Source organism: Ursus americanus, chromosome 31, assembly GCF_024610735.1.
Source record: "Ursus americanus isolate L20-20 chromosome 31, mUrsAme1.1.p, whole genome shotgun sequence".
NCBI classification, from domain to species: Eukaryota; Metazoa; Chordata; class Mammalia; order Carnivora; family Ursidae; genus Ursus; species Ursus americanus.
The window spans coordinates 35,925,941-35,950,035 of NC_142157.1; the positions used below are offsets into that span (position 1 = coordinate 35,925,941).

The 24,095-nt window shown below is 47.2% G+C and overlaps 2 protein-coding genes across 10 annotated transcripts in view; one reads left to right on the forward strand and one right to left on the reverse strand.

Annotated features, from left to right (window-relative positions):
- The window catches only part of WDR37 (WD repeat domain 37), a 109,842-nt gene extending 100,904 nt beyond the window's left edge, over window positions 1–8,938 (reverse strand). For 2 of the 8 annotated variants that reach the window (XM_087857769.1, XM_087857767.1), the window contains exon 1: window positions 8,768–8,938. The gene's annotated coding sequence lies outside the window, so the exon portion shown is untranslated. Of the gene's footprint in view, window positions 1–3,636; window positions 8,221–8,245; window positions 8,398–8,767 lie in introns of those variants that run through there. The other 6 variants (XM_087857771.1, XM_045812882.2, XM_045812879.2 and 3 more) reach the window with 6 other exon arrangements.
- A 4,368-nt stretch (window positions 8,939–13,306) lies between these two features.
- Window positions 13,307–17,419, forward strand: LOC123802317 (isopentenyl-diphosphate Delta-isomerase 1). 2 transcript variants are annotated; one of them, XM_087857773.1, is made up of 5 exons: window positions 13,307–13,846; window positions 14,108–14,286; window positions 14,444–14,536; window positions 14,959–15,089; window positions 15,807–17,419. In XM_087857773.1, exons 1-5 carry the CDS (start codon window positions 13,698–13,700, stop codon window positions 16,122–16,124), a joined length of 870 nt encoding a protein of 289 aa, XP_087713899.1. In that variant the 5' UTR covers window positions 13,307–13,697; the 3' UTR covers window positions 16,125–17,419. The 2 variants fall into 2 exon arrangements, with proteins under 2 accessions (XP_087713899.1, XP_045668884.2); XM_045812928.2 differs by having other exon boundaries at window positions 13,308–13,846; window positions 14,126–14,286.
- The last annotated feature ends 6,676 nt before the right edge of the window (window positions 17,420–24,095 follow it).

Sequence of the window (24,095 nt, forward strand, 5' to 3'; positions counted from 1 at the left end):
TGTGGGTTACCAAGTTTCCCCCAGTCTTTTAACCTAACAGGGTTTCTCACAGAGCAAAACTTTTAAATTTTGATGAAATCCCACCGATTCATTATCTTTCTTTCTCCTATGGATCATACTTCTAGAGTCATATCTAAACTTTTTATCAATCCTAGCTTCTAAAAATTTTGTGTTTTCTTTAAAATTTTAGTCTTATGCATTATATTTAAATTTACAAGCTACTTTGGGTTGATATTTGTATTAAGGTATGAAGTTTAGATCCAGGGATATTTTTGTTTTGGGTTTTCTTCCTGGTTTCACTCTTCACTGAGGCTATCCAATTATTCCAGCACCATATGTTGAAAACTACCCATCCTACCTTGACTACAGGAAGTTTGGCATCTTGGTCAAAAATCAATTGGCTACCCTTCAACAGATGACTGGATTAAGAAGCTGTGGTCCATATATACAATGGAATATTACTCAGCTATCAGAAAGAACGAGTTCTCAACATTTGCTGCAACATGGACAGCACTGGAGGAGATAATGCTAAGTGAAATAAGTCAAGCAGAGAAAGAATTATCATATGGTTTCTCTCATCTATGGAACATAAGAACTAGGAAGATCGGTAGGGGAAGAAAGGGATAAAGAAAGGGGGGGAAATCAGAAGGGGGAATGAACCATGAGAGACTATGGACTCTGAGAAACTAACTGAGGGCTTCAGAGGGGAGGGGAGTGGGGGAATGGGATGGACTGGTGATGGGTAGTGAGGAGGGCACGTGTTGCATGGTGCACTGGATGTTATACGCAACTAATGAAGCATCGAGCTTTACGTCAGAAACCAGGGATGTACTGTATGGTGACTAACATAATAAAAAAACATTAAAATAAAAAAATCAATTGGCTATACTTAGGTGAGATTATTTCTTTCTATTCTGTTCACCTGATCTATGCATCTATCTCTCTACAAATAACACAGTACTTCTTGAAGTTTTATTTATTTAAGTAATCTCTACTCTCAACGTGGGGCTTAAACTCATGGCCCCAAGATCAAGAGTAGGATGCTCTTCTGACTGAGCCAGCCAGGTGCCCCTGCCAATAACAGTCTTGATTACTGTGCTGTCTTGAAATCATTAGTGATTCCTATCACTTAAATCTTTTTCAAAATTGTCTTAGCTATTCTAGTTCCTTTGCCTTTCCATATACATTTGGAATAATCTTTCCCGTACCTACAAAAATCTTCATGGAATTTTAACAGGAATTCTGTTTAATCTGTTCATCAATTTGGAGAGAAGTGGCAGCTTTATCATGCTGAGCCTTCCAATATATGAATACAATATATGTCTCAGTTTATTTAGATAGATAATCTTTTCTTCCCTCAGTTTTGTAGATTTCCACAAAGTCCTATGTATGTCTTTTCAAATTTACACTGAAGTCAGTGTTTTCATTTTTTAGTAATTTTAAATAACACGGTATTTTTATTTCCATTTCGTGTTAATTGCTACTATCCTACATTGTTGTTGAAGTCATTTATCAGTTCTAAATTTTTTATAGATTCTTTGGCATTTTTTATGTAGACTATTACATCATCTGAAAAAAAAGGACAGTTTTATTTCTTCCTTTCTGATCTGTAGGCCTTTGTTTCCTTTTCCTATTGATCTGGCTAGAAATTCCAGTACTATGCTGTAAACAGTGACAACAGACATCCTTGTTTTGTTTTGATCTCAAGGTAAAAAAAAAAAAAAAAAAAAAAAAACTCCGTTTCTGACCATTAAGTATGACTCTAGCTGTCGGTCAATTATAGATTTTGTCTACTGAGATGGGAAGGCCCCCCCCTCCTGGGAGTCTCACAAATCGTGCTGAATTTTGTCATCTGTTTTTTCTGCATCACCTAATGGTGTTTTCTTTAGCCTGTTAACAGATCGATTACACCGATGATTTTCAAATGCTAATCCAAATTTGCAAGCACAAATAAACACCACTTGTTCCTAGTATACGGACCAATCTCTGTTCTTTCATTTTGTTTTTGTTTTTTTTCCTGCCTTCTTGTGGGTTACTTGAACATATTTTAAAATTTCATTTTGATTTATGGTATAGTTTCTGAGTTTACCTCTTTTGTATAACTTTCTTTAGTGATTGCTCTAGGTATTATGTTTTCACAACTATCACAGTTTAATTATCAACATTTTACCAGTTCATGGTACTGTACAGAAATCTTACCTTCCTGTCTCCTCATACTCCCCCACTTGTAACAGTCAAGTGAAATACTCCCTCTACATACACTGAGAACATCGAGAGCTATGCTTCAACTCTCAAACATGAGGAGGAACTATTGAATTTACCAGTATGTTTGCTCTTTCCACTGTTGGTACTTCCTTCCTTTGCTTTACATCATTTCCGTTCTGTTGAGAAATCTTCCTCTACCTATTATCTTAGGGTAGGTCTGCTGGTGACAGATCACGTGAAGGATGTTTTCACTTGATACAGAATTCTGAGCTGACAGTTCTTTCCCTTCAGCACTTGAAAAATATGCCACTTCCTTATGGCCTCTATGGTCGCTGATGAGAAATCCATCAAATTGCTTTTCCACTACTGGTAAAGTGACCTTTCTCTCTTACTGCTTTTTGTCTTCAGTTCTCAGAAGTTTAACTATGATGTGTCTTAGCGTGGATTTCTTTGAGTTTATCTTGTCTGGGTTTCACTAAGCTTCTTGATTCTGTAGGTTTATGGCTTCCGAAATTTAGGAAATATTCAGCCAGTATTTCTTCAAATACGTTTTCAGCCGCACTGTCTTTCTCCTCTTTCTGGGATTATAACAAGAACAAGAGGTCTTTTGTCAAAGTTCCACAGATCCCTGACATTCTGTTCACTTTCTTTCAGTTTATTCTCTCTCTTGTTCAAGTTGGGTAATTTCTATTTCTTCAATCTTTCCTCTGTCCTCCTCATTCTGCTGTTCAGCCATCCACTGGGTTTTTCGTTTCAATTATACCTTTGAGTTCTAAATTTCCATTTGTTTCTTTCTATCCTGTGTTTTCTTCCTGAGATTTTGTTTTTTCATTTGTTTCAAACATCAATAATTGCTCAGTGACACATAATCATTTTGGCTGCCTTAAAATCCCTGTCAAATCATTCTAACATCTGCAACATCTCTGTACTGCTGTCAGTTGTCTTTTCTCATTCAAGTTGAGATTTTCCCAGTTCTTCATATGACATGTAATTTTAAACTGAAGCCTCAACATTTTGAGTTTCATGTTATCAGACCCAGGATCTGATTCAAGTCTTCTATTACAGCAGGCCCCTAATGACAATGTCCCAGCAATTTCTTGTTTCCACCAAGAGGAATGAGAGGTGGAGTTGAAGTCAGGGTTCTCTGCTCAGCCTCCGCTGAGGTGCAGGTACTCCTCATTGCTGAGTATGGTCAGAGTTCAAACTCTCCCTTGGCCTCCACTCACACCACCCTGGCTGCACCAGAGGTCCTTGTTACTACATCCAACATGTGGCCTCATTACCACAGAGTGGTGGTGAAATTCCTAAATCTCTACTAGGTTTCCTCTAATGCCACCCCAGCAGGAAGAGCATGTCTTCATCACCCAACACAGAAGAAAATCCCACCTGCTCACCCAGCCTTCTCTGATACCACCCAGCAGAGAAAGTCACCTCAACACAGCTTGTCAAGGGTAAAGTCTAGATTCTCCAACCAGCCTTAGACAAGAAGAATGAGGGAAGGCGCTGCAGTGTTTTTGAAAAGTGTTCTGTCTCCGGGCTGTCCCTTTTCTGGTCTTTTGACTCGAGAGCAGACTTTTCTTGGGGCTCCTGAGGTGAGCCCTTTGGTGTTGCCGGGTTGCTAGTTCTTCAGGCCCAAGTCTGGGATATATAAGGCAAAAAAGAAAACCCAGGGAACTCAGTTCTGTGTCATTTCTGAGGTCCCAATATACCAGTATCACTATACTTCCTTCTCTCCACCTTTCAGTCTTGTATGTGTTTTATATATATTGCCCAGTGTTTTTAGATATACTTAGTGGAATAGGGAAATACCTCTACTCATCTTTCCAGAGATCTCTTGCATCTCAAATTATCTGTGTGTAGACCTTGTATTAAAATGGCAACAAGAAAGTAAACCATGTTTTACAATACACTAAAAACTTTCAAATTGATTAACTAATTCTGTATTTTTAGATTTAAAATTCTGAAATCTGTAAATTTATTAAAATTATCACCTATTTTGTATAGCATTATATAAACCGAACTCAACTATCAAATCTAAAAAAGGGGGAACAGGAGTAAATTAACTGTTTTTCTTTTATCTCTAAAATTCTCATTTGGTTTTCTTTTTAATCTTCTATTTCTCTCAGTTTTTGGATATTCTATTTGTCAAAGCAAGTCACAAGGCCAACCCAGATTCAAGTACAGGGCAAACAGACTTAACCTCCTGGGGAAAAAAAGAGAAAGAATTTGTAGCCATCTTTAATCCATCACACCTTACTCCATTAACAAATTCTGGCTATACAATGAATAACATTTTGCTTCCCTAAAAATGTCAGTGAATGGAACTAGTTTTGCCACTTCAAATACTTAGTGGAGTAAATGGGATATAAATAATCCAGTTAAGTTAAACACCTACTTGGAATAAATCCAAAGAAGATCACGGACAGTTAAGAATGTGAGTTTCAGAGCCACACAACCCCCACCCCCAACTCTTGAACATTGGCTTGGCTTCATCGTGAAGCCTCGGTTTAAATGTTACCTCCTCTGAACAGGTTCCTTTGAGCACTGCTAGTCACAGCACTGCATGACCCTCACCTCCTCCACACCCAGATCTTATGTGTGGTTTACTCACTCAATGAATGTTTCCCCCACAACACCACCAATGTCCCACGTGGGACATTATTTGGGCTCACTATTGTACTTGTAGAGCTGACCATGTGATCTAACATAAATACATCCCACAATACTTGATGAATGTATAAGTCAACTAACTGTGTAACCCGGTCAAGTTACTTAACCACCTTCCTAAGGCTTAATTTTGTCATCTTTAAAGCAGAGATAACAACAGCATTTATTTCTTTAAGTCATGCACCAAATATTCTTCAGTTCATAAATGCATTAGCTACTAGGAATATAGCAGTGAACTAAACAGGCTTGGTCCCTACTTTCAGGTTATTTAGAGTTGTGAGACAGACCTTAAACAAAATCTCAGAATTTATTACAGAAATTATAAGTTGGGGGGCGCCTGGGTGGCACAGTCGTTAAGCGTCTGCCTTCGGCTCAGGGCATGATCCCAGCGTTCTGGGATCTAGCCCCACATCAGGCTCCTCCGCTGGGAGCCTGCTTCTTCCTCTCCCACTCCCCCTGCTTGTGTTCCCTCTTTTGCTGGCTGTCTCTGTCAAATAAATAAAATAAAATCTTTAAAAAAAAAAAAAAGAAATTATAAGTTGGGGTGACTGCTCTGAAAGACATACAAATATTATGAGAAGACAAGATACAAGCCAAAGAATTAAGCAACATTTTTCTGAGAAACTGACATTTAAACTGAGACTGAAGAACTAGTAAGTGTTAACCATGTGGAAACACAGAGAGGGACTGGATATTCCAAGAAGAGGAACAGCATGTGCACATGCCCTGAGCTAGGAATGAAACCAGTTTATCAGAGATACTGAAAAAGAGATAATGTGGCTAAAGCATAGCAAACAATGGAGAGAATAGTACAAGTGAGAGAGGGAGGCTTAGAGTCTGTCTTTTATGTTTAGATTTTATCCTAAAACAAAAAGGAAGCCACTTCAAGGTGTTTAGGTAAGTAAGTGATACTAGATTTGCATGAAAAATCACTCTTGTTGCTGCGTAGAAAACACATGAAAAAAATCAGACGACTAGGAATGGGGAAGCCAGTTGGGAAGTTACCAAAGTAGTCTAGGCAATTAATGATTATCCTTAAAATTAGAGGGGTACACAAATGGATTTGGGGTGGGGAGGGCAGGTGGGGCAGAAGAGGGGTATCAAGAACAGCCCTCATTTCTGAGGTAAGAAGTAGGTGAAAAAGCTAGACAAGGGGAAGCACAGTTAGAAATACTGCAGAGACAAGGGTAACATGGACAGGTCTACCTGAGACAGGAGAACTACTACAAAGGTGTGGTATGAGGCTCACGTGGATCAGTAAAAACAGCCACTATTGCTCCAACATCCCTGTGAGGCACAGTTCCCAAATGTTCAACAGGCCAAACACTTTAGTAAACTGATCATAGAACTGTAAAAGAGAGGGGCCCCTGGGTGGCTCAGTAGGTGAAGCGTCCGCCTTCGGCTCAAGTCAAGATACCAGGGTCCTGGGATTGAGCCCAGAGTCAGGCTCCCTGCTCAGCAAGAAGCCTGCTTCTCCCCCTCCCTCTGCCTGCCGCTCTCCCCACTTGTGCGTGCTCTCTCTCTATCAAATAAACAAATAAAATCTTAAAAAAAAAAAAAAAAACTGAAAAGGGGAAAAGGAAAAAAAAAGGGGCCCTGAAGGTGCAGGGAGAAGGGAAAAAAAGAACTGTAAAGGGGAGAAATATGTCTTTACTCTAAAAATAATCTACTGTAACCAATGTTAAAAGCTGTGCCATTTTGGGGCGCCTGGGTAGCACAGTCGTTAAGCGTCTGCCTTCGGCTCAGGACGTGATCCTGGCGTTCTGGGATCGAGTCCCACATCAGGCTCCTCCGCTGGGAGCCTGCTTCTTCCTCTCCTGCTCCCCCTGCTCGTGTTCCCTCTCTCGCTGGCTGTCTCTATCTCTGTCGAATAAATAAATAAAATCTTAAAAAAAAAAAAAAAAAGCTGTGCCATTTTACCTAAATATAATCAAAAACAAATACCTGAAATTCCAAAAGATAATTACATTTTTTCAAAATATTCATACTAACCCACTATTATAGGGCAGATCACATTAAACAGGTTTATGGGGGGGGGAAATCCTACTGGTTTTTTAAAAACTTTATTTTCAAGAAATTATAGTTCCCTCCAAAAACCCAACCTCCCTATTCCACCATTCAAATAAATTGGTTTAATATAAAGTCTCCTGCACAACTCATGGGCCACACACATGACCCCATATACAAAACATTACTCACAATTTCATACCCAGTGGGACTTTTAAACATTTTCTTTTAGCAAGAAAAAAACATTTAAGTACTTTTCATTTCAATTTCATGAACGTTAATCAAATGCAAAAGAATGATTAAACAATGTAATCTATACATAGCATTTAACAGTATCAAACGTGAATTCCCACAGGCCATTCAGTACAGCTCTTCCTAACACGTTCTTGTCACAGCGCAGTGGCTGTGCTGTGAACTCCTGGAGGGCTGGAACAGCAAACTCAACTGCTCCGCAGCATCTATGGAGAGGGGCTCTGGCAGAAAGATGTCATCAGTCTTAACCTGAGGACAGTGTTTTCTCACTCATCTACACACTGAACTGGGGGACCCCACTACTCGGAAAATGACCGCCAAGATTTTTCAGGTGCAAGTGCAAAGCAAGTGACAGCCCAACAGAGCCACCCAAAGGCAGGTGCCAAGAGGCTGAGACAAGAGGAAGGAAACGCTCTCACGAAAGCTCTCCCGTGTCACGACTTTGCCAGAACGCATGGCACACACATCATAACATGACCTTCTCAACATCAAAACGCGGCTCGGAAAGGTCGCGCAGCTGCTGTGCAGTGCGGCCGGGGTCCGCTGCTCTCCTGGCTGGTGGGGCCCAGCGCAAGGAGGACCGCGCCCCTGGGCCAGGCCGCGCAAGCCATGGGGAGCCCAAGCCGGCGAGCGGAGCGTGCAGAGCGGGGCGGCCGGCCGCGGAGAAGACACTCCGGAGGCATGGGGCCAGCTCGGAGGCACACAATTCCGGGGACACTAAGGTCACACCTTAGAGGCCACCATCCTGGATTTACGGGGCGCTCGGTGGAACGGAAACTGATGGAACTTCCCGACTCGCCGCGCCCTCCCAGGGCAGGCTCAGCTTCGGCGGGCCGGGCACGGGAGCCTGCTGCAGCGAGGCTGGGCCACCGGACCTCTCAGCTCTTGCCCACCACGTAACCTGGGGCTCTGAGCGAGGCGCCGTCCCTCCCCGCCCCGGACCGACCCGAGCCCTCCACCGGCAGCAAGCACCAGGGCACGCGGGGTCGGGCGTGGGGCGGGGGCGCGAGGCAGCCACAAGCCCAGCAGGCACGCCCCCAGCCCCGCTCGGAGGCCGCGGGCCCCTGCACCCGGGCTACCCCTCCGAGGTGGAAGATGACCGCCCGTCACTCACCTGTCCTGCCGCCGCCGTGCCCGCCGACCCCCAATGCCAACCGGGCCCTGCGCTGCAGCCCGCCCGTTCCGAACCACGCGGCGCCCGCAACGGACCGGGAGACGCAGGACACCGAATCTCCGCCCTGACGCGGCCCCGCGACCCGGCAGCCCGACGCCCCGCACTTCCGGCGCCGCCGGAAGCTCCTGCCTCGCCTCGCGCCCAGGCCGCCGGAAGTCCCCGGCACGACCTCCGCCCCGCGCCGGAAGTCCCGCCCGCGGCCTCCGTTTCAGCCTCGACCGTCGGAAGTCCCGCCCCTGCCCTGCACGCGCACCGGAAGTCCCGCGTCCGCCCGCGTTGGCGGGGCTGGCCGCGCGGGGAACCCGGGGCAGTGGGGGTGCGGTGGCCGTTTTTTGCGCCGGTGACTGCCCGCCCCCACCCCGCGGAGGCGCTCGCCCCAAGGTGAGCCCGGAAGGGCCGAACCGCGGACTGGGAGTCGCGGGCGCTCACAGGGAGCCCACTAGTGCGGCCCCCAGTACTCACTGCGGCGGGCTCCCGCGGGGGTCCTCGACCCCCACAGGTTCGCGTCCATCGGCTCGGGTCGGGGGGACCGCTGATGGGCGTCCAGCCCTACGTGCTCCCCGCGGCCGCAGGGCTGCTGGCCGCGATTCTTCCTCGCGGGGCTGTGGCAGAGGCTTTCTGTCCGCACGGGCGCCCGATGGAGGTAGAACTATTAATATTTCAGCTTATCTGCAGAGGATGACTCATCCACTTTCCTTTCTGAAATATTTGTTCGCCATTGGCTAAAAAGAAAAAACAAAATCAGCTGCTCACTGCAAAAGGTGGGACTTTCTCGTGTTTGATCTAGGTTGCAAAGAGGACGTAATGGACTGGAAACCTTACATGAGCGACCACCCTCTGTTTTACAAGCAACTCTAGGCGTTTAAAACTGACCTACAGTAAATGAAAAGCAAGAAAACATTTTCCTGATATGTGGGTCAACATTCTCGCTCCTTCCTTTAAAAACGAAAGCTCGGCATTCAAATTCAAGAAGCCCTAATAAGATGATTGCACAAGAAACAAATTTAACGTATTTTGGGATCCAAATAATCACAAAGTATGTAGAATAAATCCTGAAGTTATTTACACATTTAGTAAAAGCTGAGCACTAAGAAACCATTCTGTAAGAGAGAGTAAGGGTTTCAGACTTTTGGAGATTGTGGCAAACATTTCACCAGGAGGAGAATTTTTCTCTACCCTTCAGAATTCTTCTGGCTGATGGAAAAGTTACAGTGACATGAGACAGATTAGCAGGAGAATATCAAATTTAATTATAATTATGCATGTATGGGAATCCAGGTAAACGAGAGATTCCAAAGACAGGCAAAATAAGGTTCATAGGTCACCCAGAGCCTAGGAGAAGGGGGTCTGGGACTTCAAAAGGAAGAAGAATGACTCATAAGAGGGTGGAACAAACTGTTTCTTAAACAAATGTTTGCTAAGCTGCCCAGAAACAATGGGACACAGAGAAGACTTTGATGACCTAGACCTAGCTAGTTCCCTCCCTGTCCACCTAGGGTTTGTTGGCTTCCCAATGCTTAAAGACTTTTTTTTTAAAGATTATTTATGTATTTATTTATTTGACAGCCGGAGCATGTGCGCACACAAGCAGGGGGATCGGCAGGGAGAGGGAGAAACAGGCTCCCAGCTGAACAGGGATCCCCAGGCAGGGCCCTATCCCAGGACCCTGGGATCATGACCAGAGCTGAAGGCAGATGCTTAACCAAATGAGCCACCCAGGTGCCCTAGGACTTTTCTGATGCAATTAGTGGTGATATTAACAAAGGTGATTGGTATTGAGTACTGAAATGTGTTAACATTTGTAAGATCTGCTTAATTCAGTGAAGTAATACTTTCCAAGGGACCTAATGTTACAAAATCATGGGTGAGAAAATATGCAAAGTTTCGGTCCAAAGCAATGAATGTTAATGTAACAATATTAAATGTTCATATCTGTAGAAAAGATGTTAGGCTTTGAAGCTGACAGCCAGGAAAGAGTTGAGACATCTTTGGGCAAAAAAGGTGGTTTTATTAAAACACTGGGACAGGACTCATGGGCAGAAAGAGCTGCACCCGCACCATGAGGAGTGGCCCATGATATACTTTCAAGTTGGGAAGGGGTTAGAGATAGCATGTCTCTAAGGAATTTTGGAAGCAAGGTTTCCAGGACCTTGAGGGCGCTAGCTATTATTGGGAAAAGGTCATTTATTACTGTCTAATAAAACCTTAGTTATGCAACCCTTCAGATGTACGTCAGTGGGCCATATGCTTGGGGTGTGGGTGACTGCCAACATGTATCTTGGGAAGTTTAGAGATAAAGGAAATTTCTAAAGGAATTTTTATATGTTAAAGTAGACTTAACAGGATCCTGGGAGCTGGGCTAAGTTGCCTTTTGCCCTTAGCAAAGTATTAACATCGAGGCAGTGGAGTCCCTAGAGGAAGGTCATTCTGCCTGTTTCAAGGACTTGTCAATGTGCTGTGGATAGTAAAGAAATTTAATAATTTATCTTTTGCCTTTGTTTCCCACATCAGTGTCAGATTCCAAATAGCAAATATCTTTTTTAAAAAACCACTACCTGTAGTTATTATCAAAAAAGAATAACCATGATAATCTGAAAAGGCTAATAAAATACTTGCCAATTTTCTGGCATATTTGTGTGAAGAAAGATTTTCTTCATAGACTTTAGCCAATGCAACGTGTAACAGCTGTCTTCTCTTGTCAGATGTAAGAGAAATTTGCAAAAAATGTAAATAACATCTCCCAGACACCTCTTCTTTTTTTTTTTTTTTCCAAGATTTTATTCATTTATTTAACAGAGAGAGAGACAGCCAGCGAGAAGGAGAACACAAGCAGGGAGAGTGGGAGAGGAAGAAGCAGCCTCCTACCAAAGGAGCCTGATGCAGGGCGCTATCCCAGGACTCCGGGATCACTCCCTGAGCTGAAGGCAGACGCTTAATGACTGAGCCACCCAGGCGCCCCTCCCAGAAACCTCTTCTGATTTGTTCACAAAACAATTATTTATTAAAATGTTATTTGTCAATATGTAGTGCATTTATCATCTTTAAGTGAATTAACAAATATCTTAATATACTAGTCTTAATATTTTTAATATAGTAAATACAGATAGATACCAACAGTAAGCAAAAGCTCTTTAAGTTCTCGGTAAATTCTAAGACTGTAAAGGTGTCCTGAGACCAAAAAGTTTGAGGACCCCTGCACGTCACTTTGCTAAGCAGTAATAATTCAGTATTTTAAATTTCACAGGCACAAGAGGAAGGAACTTGAGCTATGTAGGCATTTTATAATTACTTAAATTGAGAAATAATTTCACATGTAGCCTGAATTAATATACTCTTGATATATAACCACACTTTATTCAATTTATTTGAATAAATGAATGATTGTTACCTGACGGCAAATTTAGTAATTTTAATAATTTAAAATTTTTAACAGATAAATGAATTTTTTTAAATTAAGTTAAATTTTAATACTTAATACTTTAATATTGAGTGGGTGTAATGTGTTGGGTCTGTGGAGATGTGATGTGGGGGGGCATGTTGAGTGTAGGGTGGGGGGTCTGTGAGGGTTGTGGGTGTGATGTGTAAGGTGTGATGTGTTGGGTGTGTGGGTGATGTGAGAGGCATGATGTGGGGTCTGCATGGGGTGTGGGTGTGATGTGAGGGGTGGGATGTTAGGGTCTGCATGGGGTGCGGGTGTGATGTGTAGGGTCTGCATGGGGTGTGGGTGTGATATGTAGGGTCTGCGTGGGGTGTGGGTGTGATGTGAGGGTGGGATGTTAGGGTCTGTGTGGTGTGTGGGTGTGATGTGAGGGGTGTGATGTTAGGGTCTTGGTGGGGTGTGGGTGTGATGTGTAGGGTCTGCGTGGGGTGCGGGTGTGATGTGAGGGTGGGATGTTAGGGTCTGCGTGGGGTGTGGGTGTGATGTGAGGGGTGTGATGTTAGGGTCTTGGTGGGGTGCGGGTGTGATGTGTAGGGTCTGCGTGGGGTGTGGGTGTGATGTGAGGGTGGGATGTTAGGGTCTGCGTGGGGTGTGGGTGTGATGTGAGGGGTGTGATGTTAGGGTCTTGGTGGGGTGCGGGTGTGATGTGTAGGGTCTGCGTGGGGTGTGGGTGTGATGTGAGGGTGGGATGTTAGGGTCTGTGTGGGGTGTGGGTGTGATGTGAGGGGTGTGATGTTAGGGTCTTGGTGGGGTGCGGGTGTGATGTGTAGGGTCTGCGTGGGGTGTGGGTGTGATGTGAGGGTGGGATGTTAGGGTCTGTGTGGGGTGTGGGTGTGATGTGAGGGGTGTGATGTTAGGGTCTTGGTGGGGTGCGGGTGTGATGTGTAGGGTCTGTGTGGGGTGTGGGTGTGATGTGAGGGGTGTGATGTTAGGGTCTTGGTGGGGTGCGGGTGTGATGTGTAGGGTCTGCGTGGGGTGCGGGTGTGATGTGAGGGTGGGATGTTAGGGTCTGCGTGGGGTGTGGGTGTGATGTGAGGGGTGTGATGTTAGGGTCTTGGTGGGGTGCGGGTGTGATGTGAGGGTGGGATGTTAGGGTCTGCGTGGGGTGTGGGTGTGATGTGAGGGGTGTGATGTTAGGGTCTGCGTGGGGTGCGGGTGTGATGTGTAGGGTCTGTGTGGGGTGTGGGTGTGATGTGAGGGGTGTGATGTTAGGGTCTTGGTGGGGTGCGGGTGTGATGTGTAGGGTCTGCGTGGGGTGCGGGTGTGATGTGAGGGTGGGATGTTAGGGTCTGCGTGGGGTGTGGGTGTGATGTGAGGGGTGTGATGTTAGGGTCTGCGTGGGGTGCGGGTGTGATGTGTAGGGTCTGCGTGGGGTGCGGGTGTGATGTGAGAGGCGTGATGTGGGGTCTGTGTGGGGAGGCCGCAGGGTGTGAGGTGTTGGGTTGAGTGTGGCCGGTACGGCGGGCGTGACGTGGGGGCCAGCTGTGGGTGTACGGTCGGGTCAAGAGGGCGTTCCCGAGGGCGGTCATGTGGATGGTCTGCGTGTGGGGCGAACGGCGCGTGCGTGCGTCCGCGACCTTCCGAACCAGGGCACGCACGGCGCCGCCCCGCTCGGCCCTCGTCCGGCCCACCGCCCGGAGGGAATCCGAGCTCAGCCTCCCCGTCGCCTAACTGCGCGGACGACCCCGCGCACACACGTCTCGACGCCTCAGACCCCGCCGCCCAGGGACCTGCCTCCGGCGCGCAGACGGGCGTGTTATGGGCGAGGCCAATCGCCCGGCCCTCCGTCTCCGGACCCCCTCCTTAACACGGCTCCGCAGAGACCTGAGTCCGTACAGCGGTGTTCACAAGACACCGGTAACAGCTGAACCTAGCCTCCGAGACCGAGGCCCTGCACACGCCCTCGCGCGACCGTGACGCCAGGCGCGGCCGGCGCGCGATTGGCCGGGGACGATGTGGCGCGCTCTGGCGCGGGCGCTGACGATTGGGCGCACGGCCCCGAGGAGCGGGCCCCAGACCTGGGGGCGGGGCCTGCGGGAGCATCGCGCGGCGCAGGAGGCGCGCGCGGCGGAGCAGACGTACCCGGAGCGCGGCCACCTGTGGTAGGCTGGCGGGAGTCGGGAGGGTCCCCGCGGGTGCGGGTCCGGGGCGCGGAGAGGCCCGGAGGTGGAGCGCCCGGGACGGGGGACCGAGTGTGGCCGCGCCGCCCGCTTGCGCTGCGTCCGGGGCGCCAAGCCGCCCCGCGCCCTCCCGGGGGACTTTCGGGGACAGGTGGGAGTTGGGGGAGGTCCCCGGGGCCCGGGTGGTGGTGGTGGGGAGCTTCTCCCAGGGACGCGGGGCCACGGGCCCCGGTCCTGTGTCAGCGTCAGGGTCACGGACAGGGTCCGGCGGACTGCCAGCATGCCGGAGATTGACACGGACAAGCTGGACGCACAGCAGGTGCAACTGCTGGCGGAGATGTGCATCCTCATAGATGAAGAGGACCGTCGCGTCGGGGCGGAGACCAAACGGAACTGCCATCTGAACGAGAACATAGACAGAGGTGCGGGGGCCGGGGCAGGTGCGGGGGCCGGGCGGCCCATGTGCCCGCTGAACAGCACACCGTGGCAGCAAGTTCCAGGGGCTCTGGACCGTCGGTGGAGAATGGGGCAAGTAACTGCTGTTTTACAGTAAAGTAATTGCCCCTCTTTGGCTCGCAGGGTTATTGCATCGAGCTTTCAGCGTCTTCTTATTCAACACGGAAAATAAGCTCCTGCTGCAGCAGAGGTCGGATGCTAAAATCACCTTTCCAGGTGAGTGTGCTTCTGGCTGAAGTATTTTGTGGGGAGCCGGATCCAGCGAGACTCGGTCGGGGGCATTCTTGGTAGCCAGGGTCAGAAGGGAAATCCTGTGGATGGCATCATTTCATATTCCGCATAAAGAAGTGTGTGCATTGAGTGCAACTTAATAAAATGGCAATGAAAACTGCCCACATCACTTATATTTCTAATGTACATTTTTTCTGTGTTGTAGGTTTGTCTTTATACTCTTTGATCTTTCTGGTTAAGAAGGCGTCAATAAAGAACTTATCCACACGTGTCTATTATTGATAGGTTATTGTAACTGATTTAGAAATCTCCATTTTTCTGTTACTTTTAAAACTTTACGTTTTTTTTTTATCTTTTAGGCCTGTTTGGAAGAAAAATTAATCTACATGTATATTAAAATGTTCCAGGTTGTTTTACCAACACTTGCTGTAGTCATCCGTTAAGTAATCCCCAAGAGCTCGAAGAAAAAGAGGCCATTGGAGTAAGAAGAGCAGCACAGAGGCGTTTAAAGGCTGAATTAGGAATTCCCATGGAAGAGGTAACCAGTTTACTGCACAACCGTACAAGCTGAAATCTTGTTTAGAAATCCAAACATAAAAACATTTTAATTAAAATTTTAAATTTAAGGTAGGTCTCTGCTTTGTAACCTTGTGAGTTATTGGCCCCAGAAAGCACCTCCATTAAAGATTATTTAAATGTCGATTTCTTCATATTACTTGTGAGAATTTAGCTCAGTGCTGAAATGGATTGATCTGTTAACCAGTATATTAAATTGATTATTTTTATAATTGACCTGATCAAAATGATAGTTTTCTTGTAGAAATCCTTACAAATATGAAGTACAAATCTGATTGGGTAAATTGAAATAATCTTTTTTTTCCTGGAATTGTTCCCTTTAAATAAGACCTGAGTAAATAAAGTATATCTCATCTAGTTTAAATGGTAAATACTTTTCCCCCCGAAAAGTACTATCAAGACGTGAAGGAGAATGTCATACATCTAGCTTGAGTGCGTGCTTTTTTTTTTAATACAATTATTTCAATAAAATCAATTTAAATTTTTGGTCCTACGGGGAAAAAAATTTAAGCACTTGAAACTATAATAATATTTTCATATATCATCGATAGATTAATATTTTAAGAGTTCTAAATCTAAAACTGTGGTTCTGTTGTTCAGGATCTTACTGAAATGTGGTGGGCTGATTTACATTACTTGTGTTATTGATGTTTTTGCTGTTGTTTTATTTTCATCCTAGGTTCCTCCAGAAGAAATTGATTACCTAACACGAATTCACTATAAGGCTCAGTCAGATGGTATCTGGGGGGAACATGAAATTGATTATATTCTGTTTGTGAGGAAGAATGTAACTTTGAATCCAGATCCCAATGAGATTAAGAGCTACTGTTACGTGACAAAGGAAGAGCTAAAAGAACTTCTGGAAAAGGCAGCCTGTGGTGAAATTAAGTTAACTCCATGGTTTCAGATTATTGCCGATTCTTTCCTCTTTAAATGGTGGGATAACTTAAATCATTTGAATCAGTTTGTTGACCATGAGAAAATACATAGAATGTGAATGTGAAAATGAATGGTTAGCAAAATACTGAAAAATTTTTCCATTTAGTAAACTGAACATAATTTTTTAAAAATTTGGTTCCCCGTAAGAACTCGTCACTTGAAATATTGATACTTTACAACCAGTATTTGTGTGGAAAATACAACCAAGTAGCTAATTTTGTATCACACACCCCATATGTGTGCATTGCTATTTGTACATGACATTTGCGAGAGGTTATTGTAAAAACAGAGGGCACATTAACGTTATCTGCCTAATCACGTGGTCCTAACAAACTCTCACAAATAAGTGAAGCTCTTCATTTTCGGTATGTTGTGATGAATACTGTCAGCACGCTTGTAGAGTACTTTGCTCTTTGCCAATGCTTTATAAATCGTTCCATTTTTATCATAGTGTAGAAGAACCTGCAGGGGGAACTATTTGCTTACTTGAACATGGTCCAAATTAACTTTCCATATGAGCAGACTGGTAGAGCAGGTTCAAGGGAAGGTAAATGGTATGTATCCTGATTTCTGTTATTCTAAGTTGATTTTATGGTTTAATCATTCTGGAAGTATTTTGATACCAAAAGTCAAACATTGCTTTTGGTAATGATATCGGTCGGGTTAAATCTTTAAATAGTCTTTGCCAGTTAGCAACGTGTTCTTTCCAAACGACATGGACAGGCAGGCTGTTTGTAAAATGGAAATTGGGTCAGTTGGGTCATGCGCTACAACGGGGTTTCTTGACCTTGACACTGCTGACATTTGGGTTGGAGAATTCTTTGCGGGAATTCGTCTGTATGTCCTACGATGTTTAGCAGCATCCCCGGGTTCCACCCACTCAAAGCCATTCTCACCCCTCCCCCCGTGAGTCACTGTGACACCAGATGCCAAATAACTCCTGGAGGGCACAGGCGCCCCCAGTTGAAAACCACTGTTCTACTGAGTCAGGCTATATCGTAGGGGGAAAAAATTCACAGAAAGATTATAGTCCATGTTATGGATTTGGGTTATGGGATGTGTGTATATTCATATTTAAATTGTACCTCGACTAATGCACTTTCTAAAAGTCTTGCCATAGATTTCTCAGATCTGAACTCTTAAGACAGCTGTATTATCCTCTAATGTTGTATAATAACTAATGAAGAAAAAAATGAGAGATTATTTAACAAAGCTAAATGTTTTGTAAATTCAGTAGCAAAATCCATTTCTTGTTAACCTCGAACAGTTGACTTAAAACTTCAGGCAAGACTGTGTGGCAAGTATTAGTTTTACTGAAAAACAGAAACAATAAAAAGAATTACCACATTTTAACATTGTTGTCTGGTTTGTTAAAACTTTAATCCCATCATTTAATCCTTTAATAAAATTATGGGATCCATAACCAGGAGCACCAGTGGACAGCGCACGTCAGTCCACTCAGTAAATGCTCAGTGAGCGTTAGATGTTACTGCTATTGTTTTATTAGAAGGCCTGTCTGGAACATGGAAGGATGAATACTCTTTGACCTGATGAACCCCTTAGAACTCTTTCATCTTTTTAAAGATGAAATGAAACTTAAATTTTTATCTTAACTGCTTAAAATTCATGGTCTCCAAAGTCTATAACTGTCTGACAGCTCCTTTAAGGGTCAGAAGTAGTCTTCTACAAAATTTATTATTCCGGGGGTGCCTGGGTGGCTCTGTCGGTTAAGCGTCTGCCTGGTCATGATCCTGGGGTCCGAGATGGAGTTCCACTCCCCGCTTAGCGGGGAGTCTGCTTCTCCCTCAGCCCCTCCCCCTTCCCTCCTGCTTGTGAGCATTGTCTCTGGTAGACCGGTGATGGGTAGTAAGGAGTGCATGGTGCACTGGGTGTTATACACAACTAATGAATCATCGAACTTTACATCGGAAACCGGGGATGTACTGTATGATGACTAACATAATATAATAAAAAAACATTAAAATAAAAAAAATTTTAATATAAATAAAATTGATTATTCCGTCTTCAACCCTATACCGTCCAGAGAACAAGAGTGAAAACCAAGACACTGTAGGGAGGGGGCAGGTGCTACTCCCCTGCGTGGCCCCAGCCCCCAGCAGAGGGGCACAGGCACAGAACTCTGAGGCATGTGAGTGGGTCCCTGGGCTGCACGCCACGTAATTCTCAGGTGGAGGTGGTACTTCCATCTGCTCTCCAGGGCACACCTGCTTGATGGTTTCACCCCCCCACATGGGTGGGCCTGTTCAGTGGGCATTCCCAGGAATGGGGGACCGCACTTCCTGCATAAGTCTGGATGCCCACCCGGATCCCCCCTCTGCACATATGGGGTGTCTAGTCTTTCACTATAGCCCTTCCCCACCTCAACTGGGTCCTTGTCAGCCTAAGCCTGGACTTCTCACTCAGGTCTCACAGAGTGAACTTGTGCACATTTAATAGCCTGACAGAACTTTGTACCTCACAGTTTCACACACACAACCTCTCATCTACAGGACTTACACTCCCACATTTATTTTTAAGATTCTATTTATTTGAGAGAGAGAGACAGCACGAGCAGGGGAGAGGGGCGGGGAGAAGCAGACTCCCAGCTGAGCAGGGAGCCCAACACAGGACTCGATCCCAGGACCCTGAGATCATGACCTGAGCTGAAGGCGGACGCTTCACCGAGTGATCCAGTCAGGCACCCCTGCTTGTGTGTGTGTGTGTGTGTGTGTGTGTGTGTGTGTGTGTGTGTGTGTGTATTTAAAGATTTTATTTATTTATTTGACAAAGAGGCAGCCAGTGAGAAAGGGAACACAAGCAAGGGAGAGAGGGAGAGGAAGAAGCAGGCTCCCAGTGCAGGAGCCCGATGCGGGGCTCGATCCCAGGACTCTGGGATCACGCCCTGAGCCGAAGGCAGATGCTTAACGACTGAGCCACCAGGTGCCCTGCTGCTTGTATATTTAAACAGGATCTCATGCTTCTGTTCAGACCAAATCCTGAGATGCACCACCCTGCCTCCTCTCAGGAAATGGCAACTTCACTCCTCCCATCACTCAGGCTAAATACTTGGCAGTCACTTTTAATTCCTTTCCCCCCACACCCTGTATCCAATTAGTTAGTAAACCCTTTGAATTAACCCAGATTTGAACTTTGATTCACTTTTCCTACTGCTTTGAATCCAGACAATCCCTGGGCAGCCTCCTGACTGCATCTGCTCTTGCCTCTTGATGTCTATTCCCAACACAGCAGCTAGCGAGTGTGTCCTCTCCCTCCTGCTCAGAAAACACCAGAGGAAGCCCCCAGCGGGCCCCCTCCCCACACTGTGCCCGGCACCGTGCGCCTCATGACTGCCCTGGGAGCCGGCTCTGGGCAGTGCCTGAGTGCACCACGCAGGCTCCCCTTAGATCTTTAAACTATTTCTTCCTAGAGAAATTTTTTTCCAGATATATCCATGACAGGCTCTCACTTTTTTCAAACCTACTCAATTTTGGCCACCTCCGTGTTGCCCACTGTGGCCATTCTGTGACCCATTTCTCCCACACTTTCCCCTCCTTTTCTATCACTTAACGCCTGGTAATATAGCAGGTAACGCACTTACTGTCTGTCCACCCGGATGCGAGCTCTCTGAGGGCAGGGATTTCCCACTTCTTCCGACTAGTCTGAAAAATTTTAAACGTACAGAAAAATTATAAGGATAGTATAACAAGTCCCCATGTACCCTCGACATAGATTTGTCAATTGTGAAGTTTGCCACACGCATATGTGCTCTTGAGATATTTACAATTTATTCCAGATTTCATGACATCTTTAGCATATAACCAAGAGGCACAGAAAGGAAATTTCACACACACAGTACTTTCATCTGAAATACAGCACCTGGGTGGCGCCTGGGTGGCTCAGTTGGTGGAGTGTCCGACTCTTGGTATTAGCGCAGGTCTTGATCTTGGGGTCATGAGTTCGAGCCCCGCGTTCAGCTCCATGCTGGGCATGGAGCCTACATAAAAAGTAAATAGATGGGCGCCGCCTCGGTGGCTCAGTCGGTGAAGCGTCTGCCTTCAGCTCAGGTCACGATCCCAGTGGATGGGGAGCCGGCTTTCCCCTCTGCGTCTCCCCTGGCTTGTGCACTCTTTCTCTCTCTCTCAAATAAATAAAATATTTTTTAAAAAATGAAAAAATAAAATACAGTTATCAGGGAAGGAGAATTCTTCCTTATCTTCAAGGTATTCCACTGGACTAAGAATTCAACTGACAGGACACAGATTAACAGGAGAAAACCCAGTTTCCTTGCATGTGCACAGGAGGCCCAGTACGGACCCCGGAGGCCCAGTAAGGACCCCGGCGTGTGCAGGAGACGATGGGCTCCCGAGGAACTCACGGGACTTACAGGGTAAGGAGCACGGGGCTTTGGGAGCTTGCGTTAGTGAGGAATTCTAAGTAAAAATGCGGGCTGAGGTAGAAGACCAGAAAAACAACAAGGCTTATTTCTGCCTCTTGCTTGGCGTCACAGGCCCTGCCTCTGGTGACAGGACATCTTTTACTTCTTAGTCTGGGGCGGTGTTTTCCTGACGGGAGATGCGTGTCCTGGATCTGGGGACAGAGGAGGGCCTGAGGCGCTCGCAGCGCCTGTGTCCCCAGTAGCTTTGCTTCAAAGGGACCGGTGCGCCATTGTGGCCCATTCGGGGGTCCGCCGGGGCCCTCCAGTCCGCGTTCGAATCCTCCCCGGGAGCCCCGGTGCTAAAAGCTGAGCTGAGGAGGGAGACACCGACGGAGTAGCGGGCCGTGAGAGAGCTGCGCAGAGAACACGGACGGGAAGGAGGACGAAGCCGCAGAAAGCAAGGAACCGAGCCCGTTTCCGCACGTCGCGCTGGGCCGGTCCCCCAACCCCGAGAGACTGCGCCTCGCTTCTCCGGGGAAACGGATTCGTTCTCTCCGGCTCAAGTTCCATGCTGCTTGCCCCCTCGGCTTCCACAGAACCACCTTGTCGGAGAAGCTCCTCCCGGCCACGAGGCGAGGCGGGGAGCCCAGGGCTGTGCGCGTCTGCGCGGGGCTCTTGAACTTGCGCTCCGTGACCGCCCAGACCGAGGATCGCCTCTTCGAACTCATCACCTCCGAAATTTGGGACTAAGACCTTGGTGCTGAATAGAAGCTTTGGGGCTCTGCCGGTGGATTTCCTACGGCTTCTCGATGGGCCTGCCGAGGGCGCCACGCTTGTGAGTCGCGGCCACGTGGCGAGGGGAGCTGCGCGACGGCAGCGGCCAGCGGTGCGAGCCCACCGTCCTGAGCGGTGAGGCGGGAACCCTGTACGTGCCTTTGCTGCCCCCCAGAATAGATGCACCGGACCCACGGTTTACAGACGCGGTTGGCTTGGCGTCTGTGAAGTCTCACAGTCGTCAAGGACACACTTTCGTGGGGTCCCGTCGGCGTGTGAGGGCAGAACGGGTAGGGACAGAGCTGACCTACGAGACCTGCGGTTGGTTCTTGCAGCGAGAGAGCTTAGCTCTGTCACCCCAGCAAGTCAGGCCAGGTGTTTGGTCCACCCCAATACAGTGTGCGGTTTGGGGACACGCAGCCGAGGCAGGGAGCTGGGGCACTCCCCGGTGCACAGGGCTGACCCGTAACACACTCCATGACTTGGCCAGCGTCTACGCTCCACTCACCTACTCTCCTGAGGAGGCCACGTTTGAAGGTGCTGTTTTCAGCCGCAAACCACGGGGTCTGCACGCAGGATCAGTCCGGGTATGTCTCCCAGGAGAAGTCCGGCGGCCAGTCTGTTTTCAACACGGGGGAGAAGGTTTTCAGCCGTAGTCCTTGAGCTTCTCTGCAGTTTCCCGGGGCCCAAGTAACTCCCCGGGGCAAGGGCGGAGCGATGTTCTTCTGGTCCTGACGCCACGCCTTGCGGTCCATTCATCTCCGCTGCTCAGTGCACCGGCCGCTCCCGTCAGCAAGAATCAAGACCAGGTCAAGTTCTCTCGCGTTATCTAGAGGTCGACAGGGACACGGTCAGAAAATACTAAAGAGAAAGCTGCTGTGTTTTATTTTGTTTTTAATATGAAGAAGTCTTTAAAAAAAAAAAAAAAAGAGGGGTAGATGAAGGAGAAACTTCCTGATCTGTGCTCTTGGAAGAAGTTGCCCAAGTCGTGGTGCCGCCGCTTTGGGGTCTGGGACTTGGCGCTGGAAATCCTTCTTTTTGGGTCTTGTGTCAGAGTCGTCTCCTGGTGGTCTGGAGAGCGGGGATCTGGGTCTGTTTGGGCCACCTCTCTTTCACGGTGATGGTCCTGCAGGTGGTCAGCAGGACCCCACGGGGCCCTCCCCAACATGGTGACAGCACGCACTGTCTTCTACAGACCCTGCTGGAGCTGGGCCTCTGTTACCTGTTGACAGTAGGCTTCAGACTTCTTCCCGGTCCACAGTCAGTCACAGCATCCCATTGCTAAACTGAGGCCCTGGCGGAAAGGCTTAGAAACCCCACGGGAACCGCATGACTGAACATTATTTCCAGGGGATGATCCACACCTCCTACTTGAACTTTCTGGATCTTAATAGGGGCCAAGGGCAATGCTTCTGGTCACTTATTTTCAGTTTGACAGATCTTTCCTAAGATCCTTTTTATGTCTAGACCTTGGGCAAGGTCCCCTTTGCCCTGATGACTAAGGCTTACATGGGGTATTGAAGAGCTCCATGGTCAGGCTCAGTCCATGAAAGAATGTGAAAGCTAGGAATGACCTCGGGTACTGATTTCCTCACCCCCGTGGTGTGAGGTGACATTAGCCCATCCACCCACCGTGCAGAAAACAACCCCACATGGGAAAATCCATCTGGAGTGACTCAAAGGGCCTGGGGGACTCTCGAGGTAAACAATGTCCTTCAGACACTTGATAAGATATACGAGTAGGGCCCTGGGAAAGAATTTAGTCCAAAGTTTTGTGGAAGCCTGGGCAGAACCAACTCCTTCAGTTCCGTAATTACCTTCATCTGCACACAGGTCCCATCTGGTGGGAGATCAGTGCAAGCAGAAAGGTTAGAAGCAAGGGGCTAAAGGGGGCCCACTCGGCCCCACATATGATCCATCTGATAACTGCTGGGCACCATTTTGAATCCAAGCGTCCTTTCAGATTGCGGGGCACTTGTCAGATAACGAATAATATGAGTCAGGGATAAAGATAGGGTTGAAAACTGGGTGGAGAGAGGATGGGGGTCCGATTTGGGCTGCATACTGAGCGGTTCTGTCCGTTTCCCTAGCATGGCCGAGCCGCAAACACTGGTGATTTGAGAAGACAGGGGAATAGCTTGTAATAGGTCAGCAGTTATTCACCTGTTAAAACCCGGCAAAAGTTAAGAAATCCTGGGATTTCCAAAGTGTGCCAAACAGCCCAGCTGGCCCCAGAGGCGTATTTGGAGCCTGTGTCGATAGTTGACAATCTTCCCTTCTGCCAATATGCAGGCTTGGGTAAGAGCTAGGAGCTCAGCCACCTGGGCTGAATTTATTCTGGTGGGCAAAGAATGTGCCCCCAGTGTTTCATGCAGGGAAACCGTGGCAAATAACCCAGTTATTGTTTCCTGGAAACTTTGTTTACAGGAGCCATCACAAAATAGAAGAGTCTGGACTGTCCACGGGGGTGACAAGGAGGTCCCGCGTGGCTTTGGGACCATGTCTGTGGCTCCAAGGCTGTTGTGGGGAAGAGAGTGGGCTCTCCATCATGGAAGGTGGTGAGGTAGCTGGATTTGAAGTGTTACACCAATTAAGATGATGGGTTAGTGGAAAGACCTTGTTTGTACGCGTTCTGCTGCCATGTCGAGGTGCTGTGTCCAATGAACTAGTAAGACAGCAAACCCCCAGGGGAACATACAGGTGAGTGGGGGAGCCTGACGTCAGAACACCTGAACATGGGGCCATACCCAAAGCCTCAAGGTCTAACTGGCATGAGAAACATACTATTGGCCACATCCAAGAGGCCAAAGGCCATCCTAGGACGCCTACAGCAACACCACTCTTTTCATGAAAGGGCTTGTCAAAATTAGGCAAGCCAAG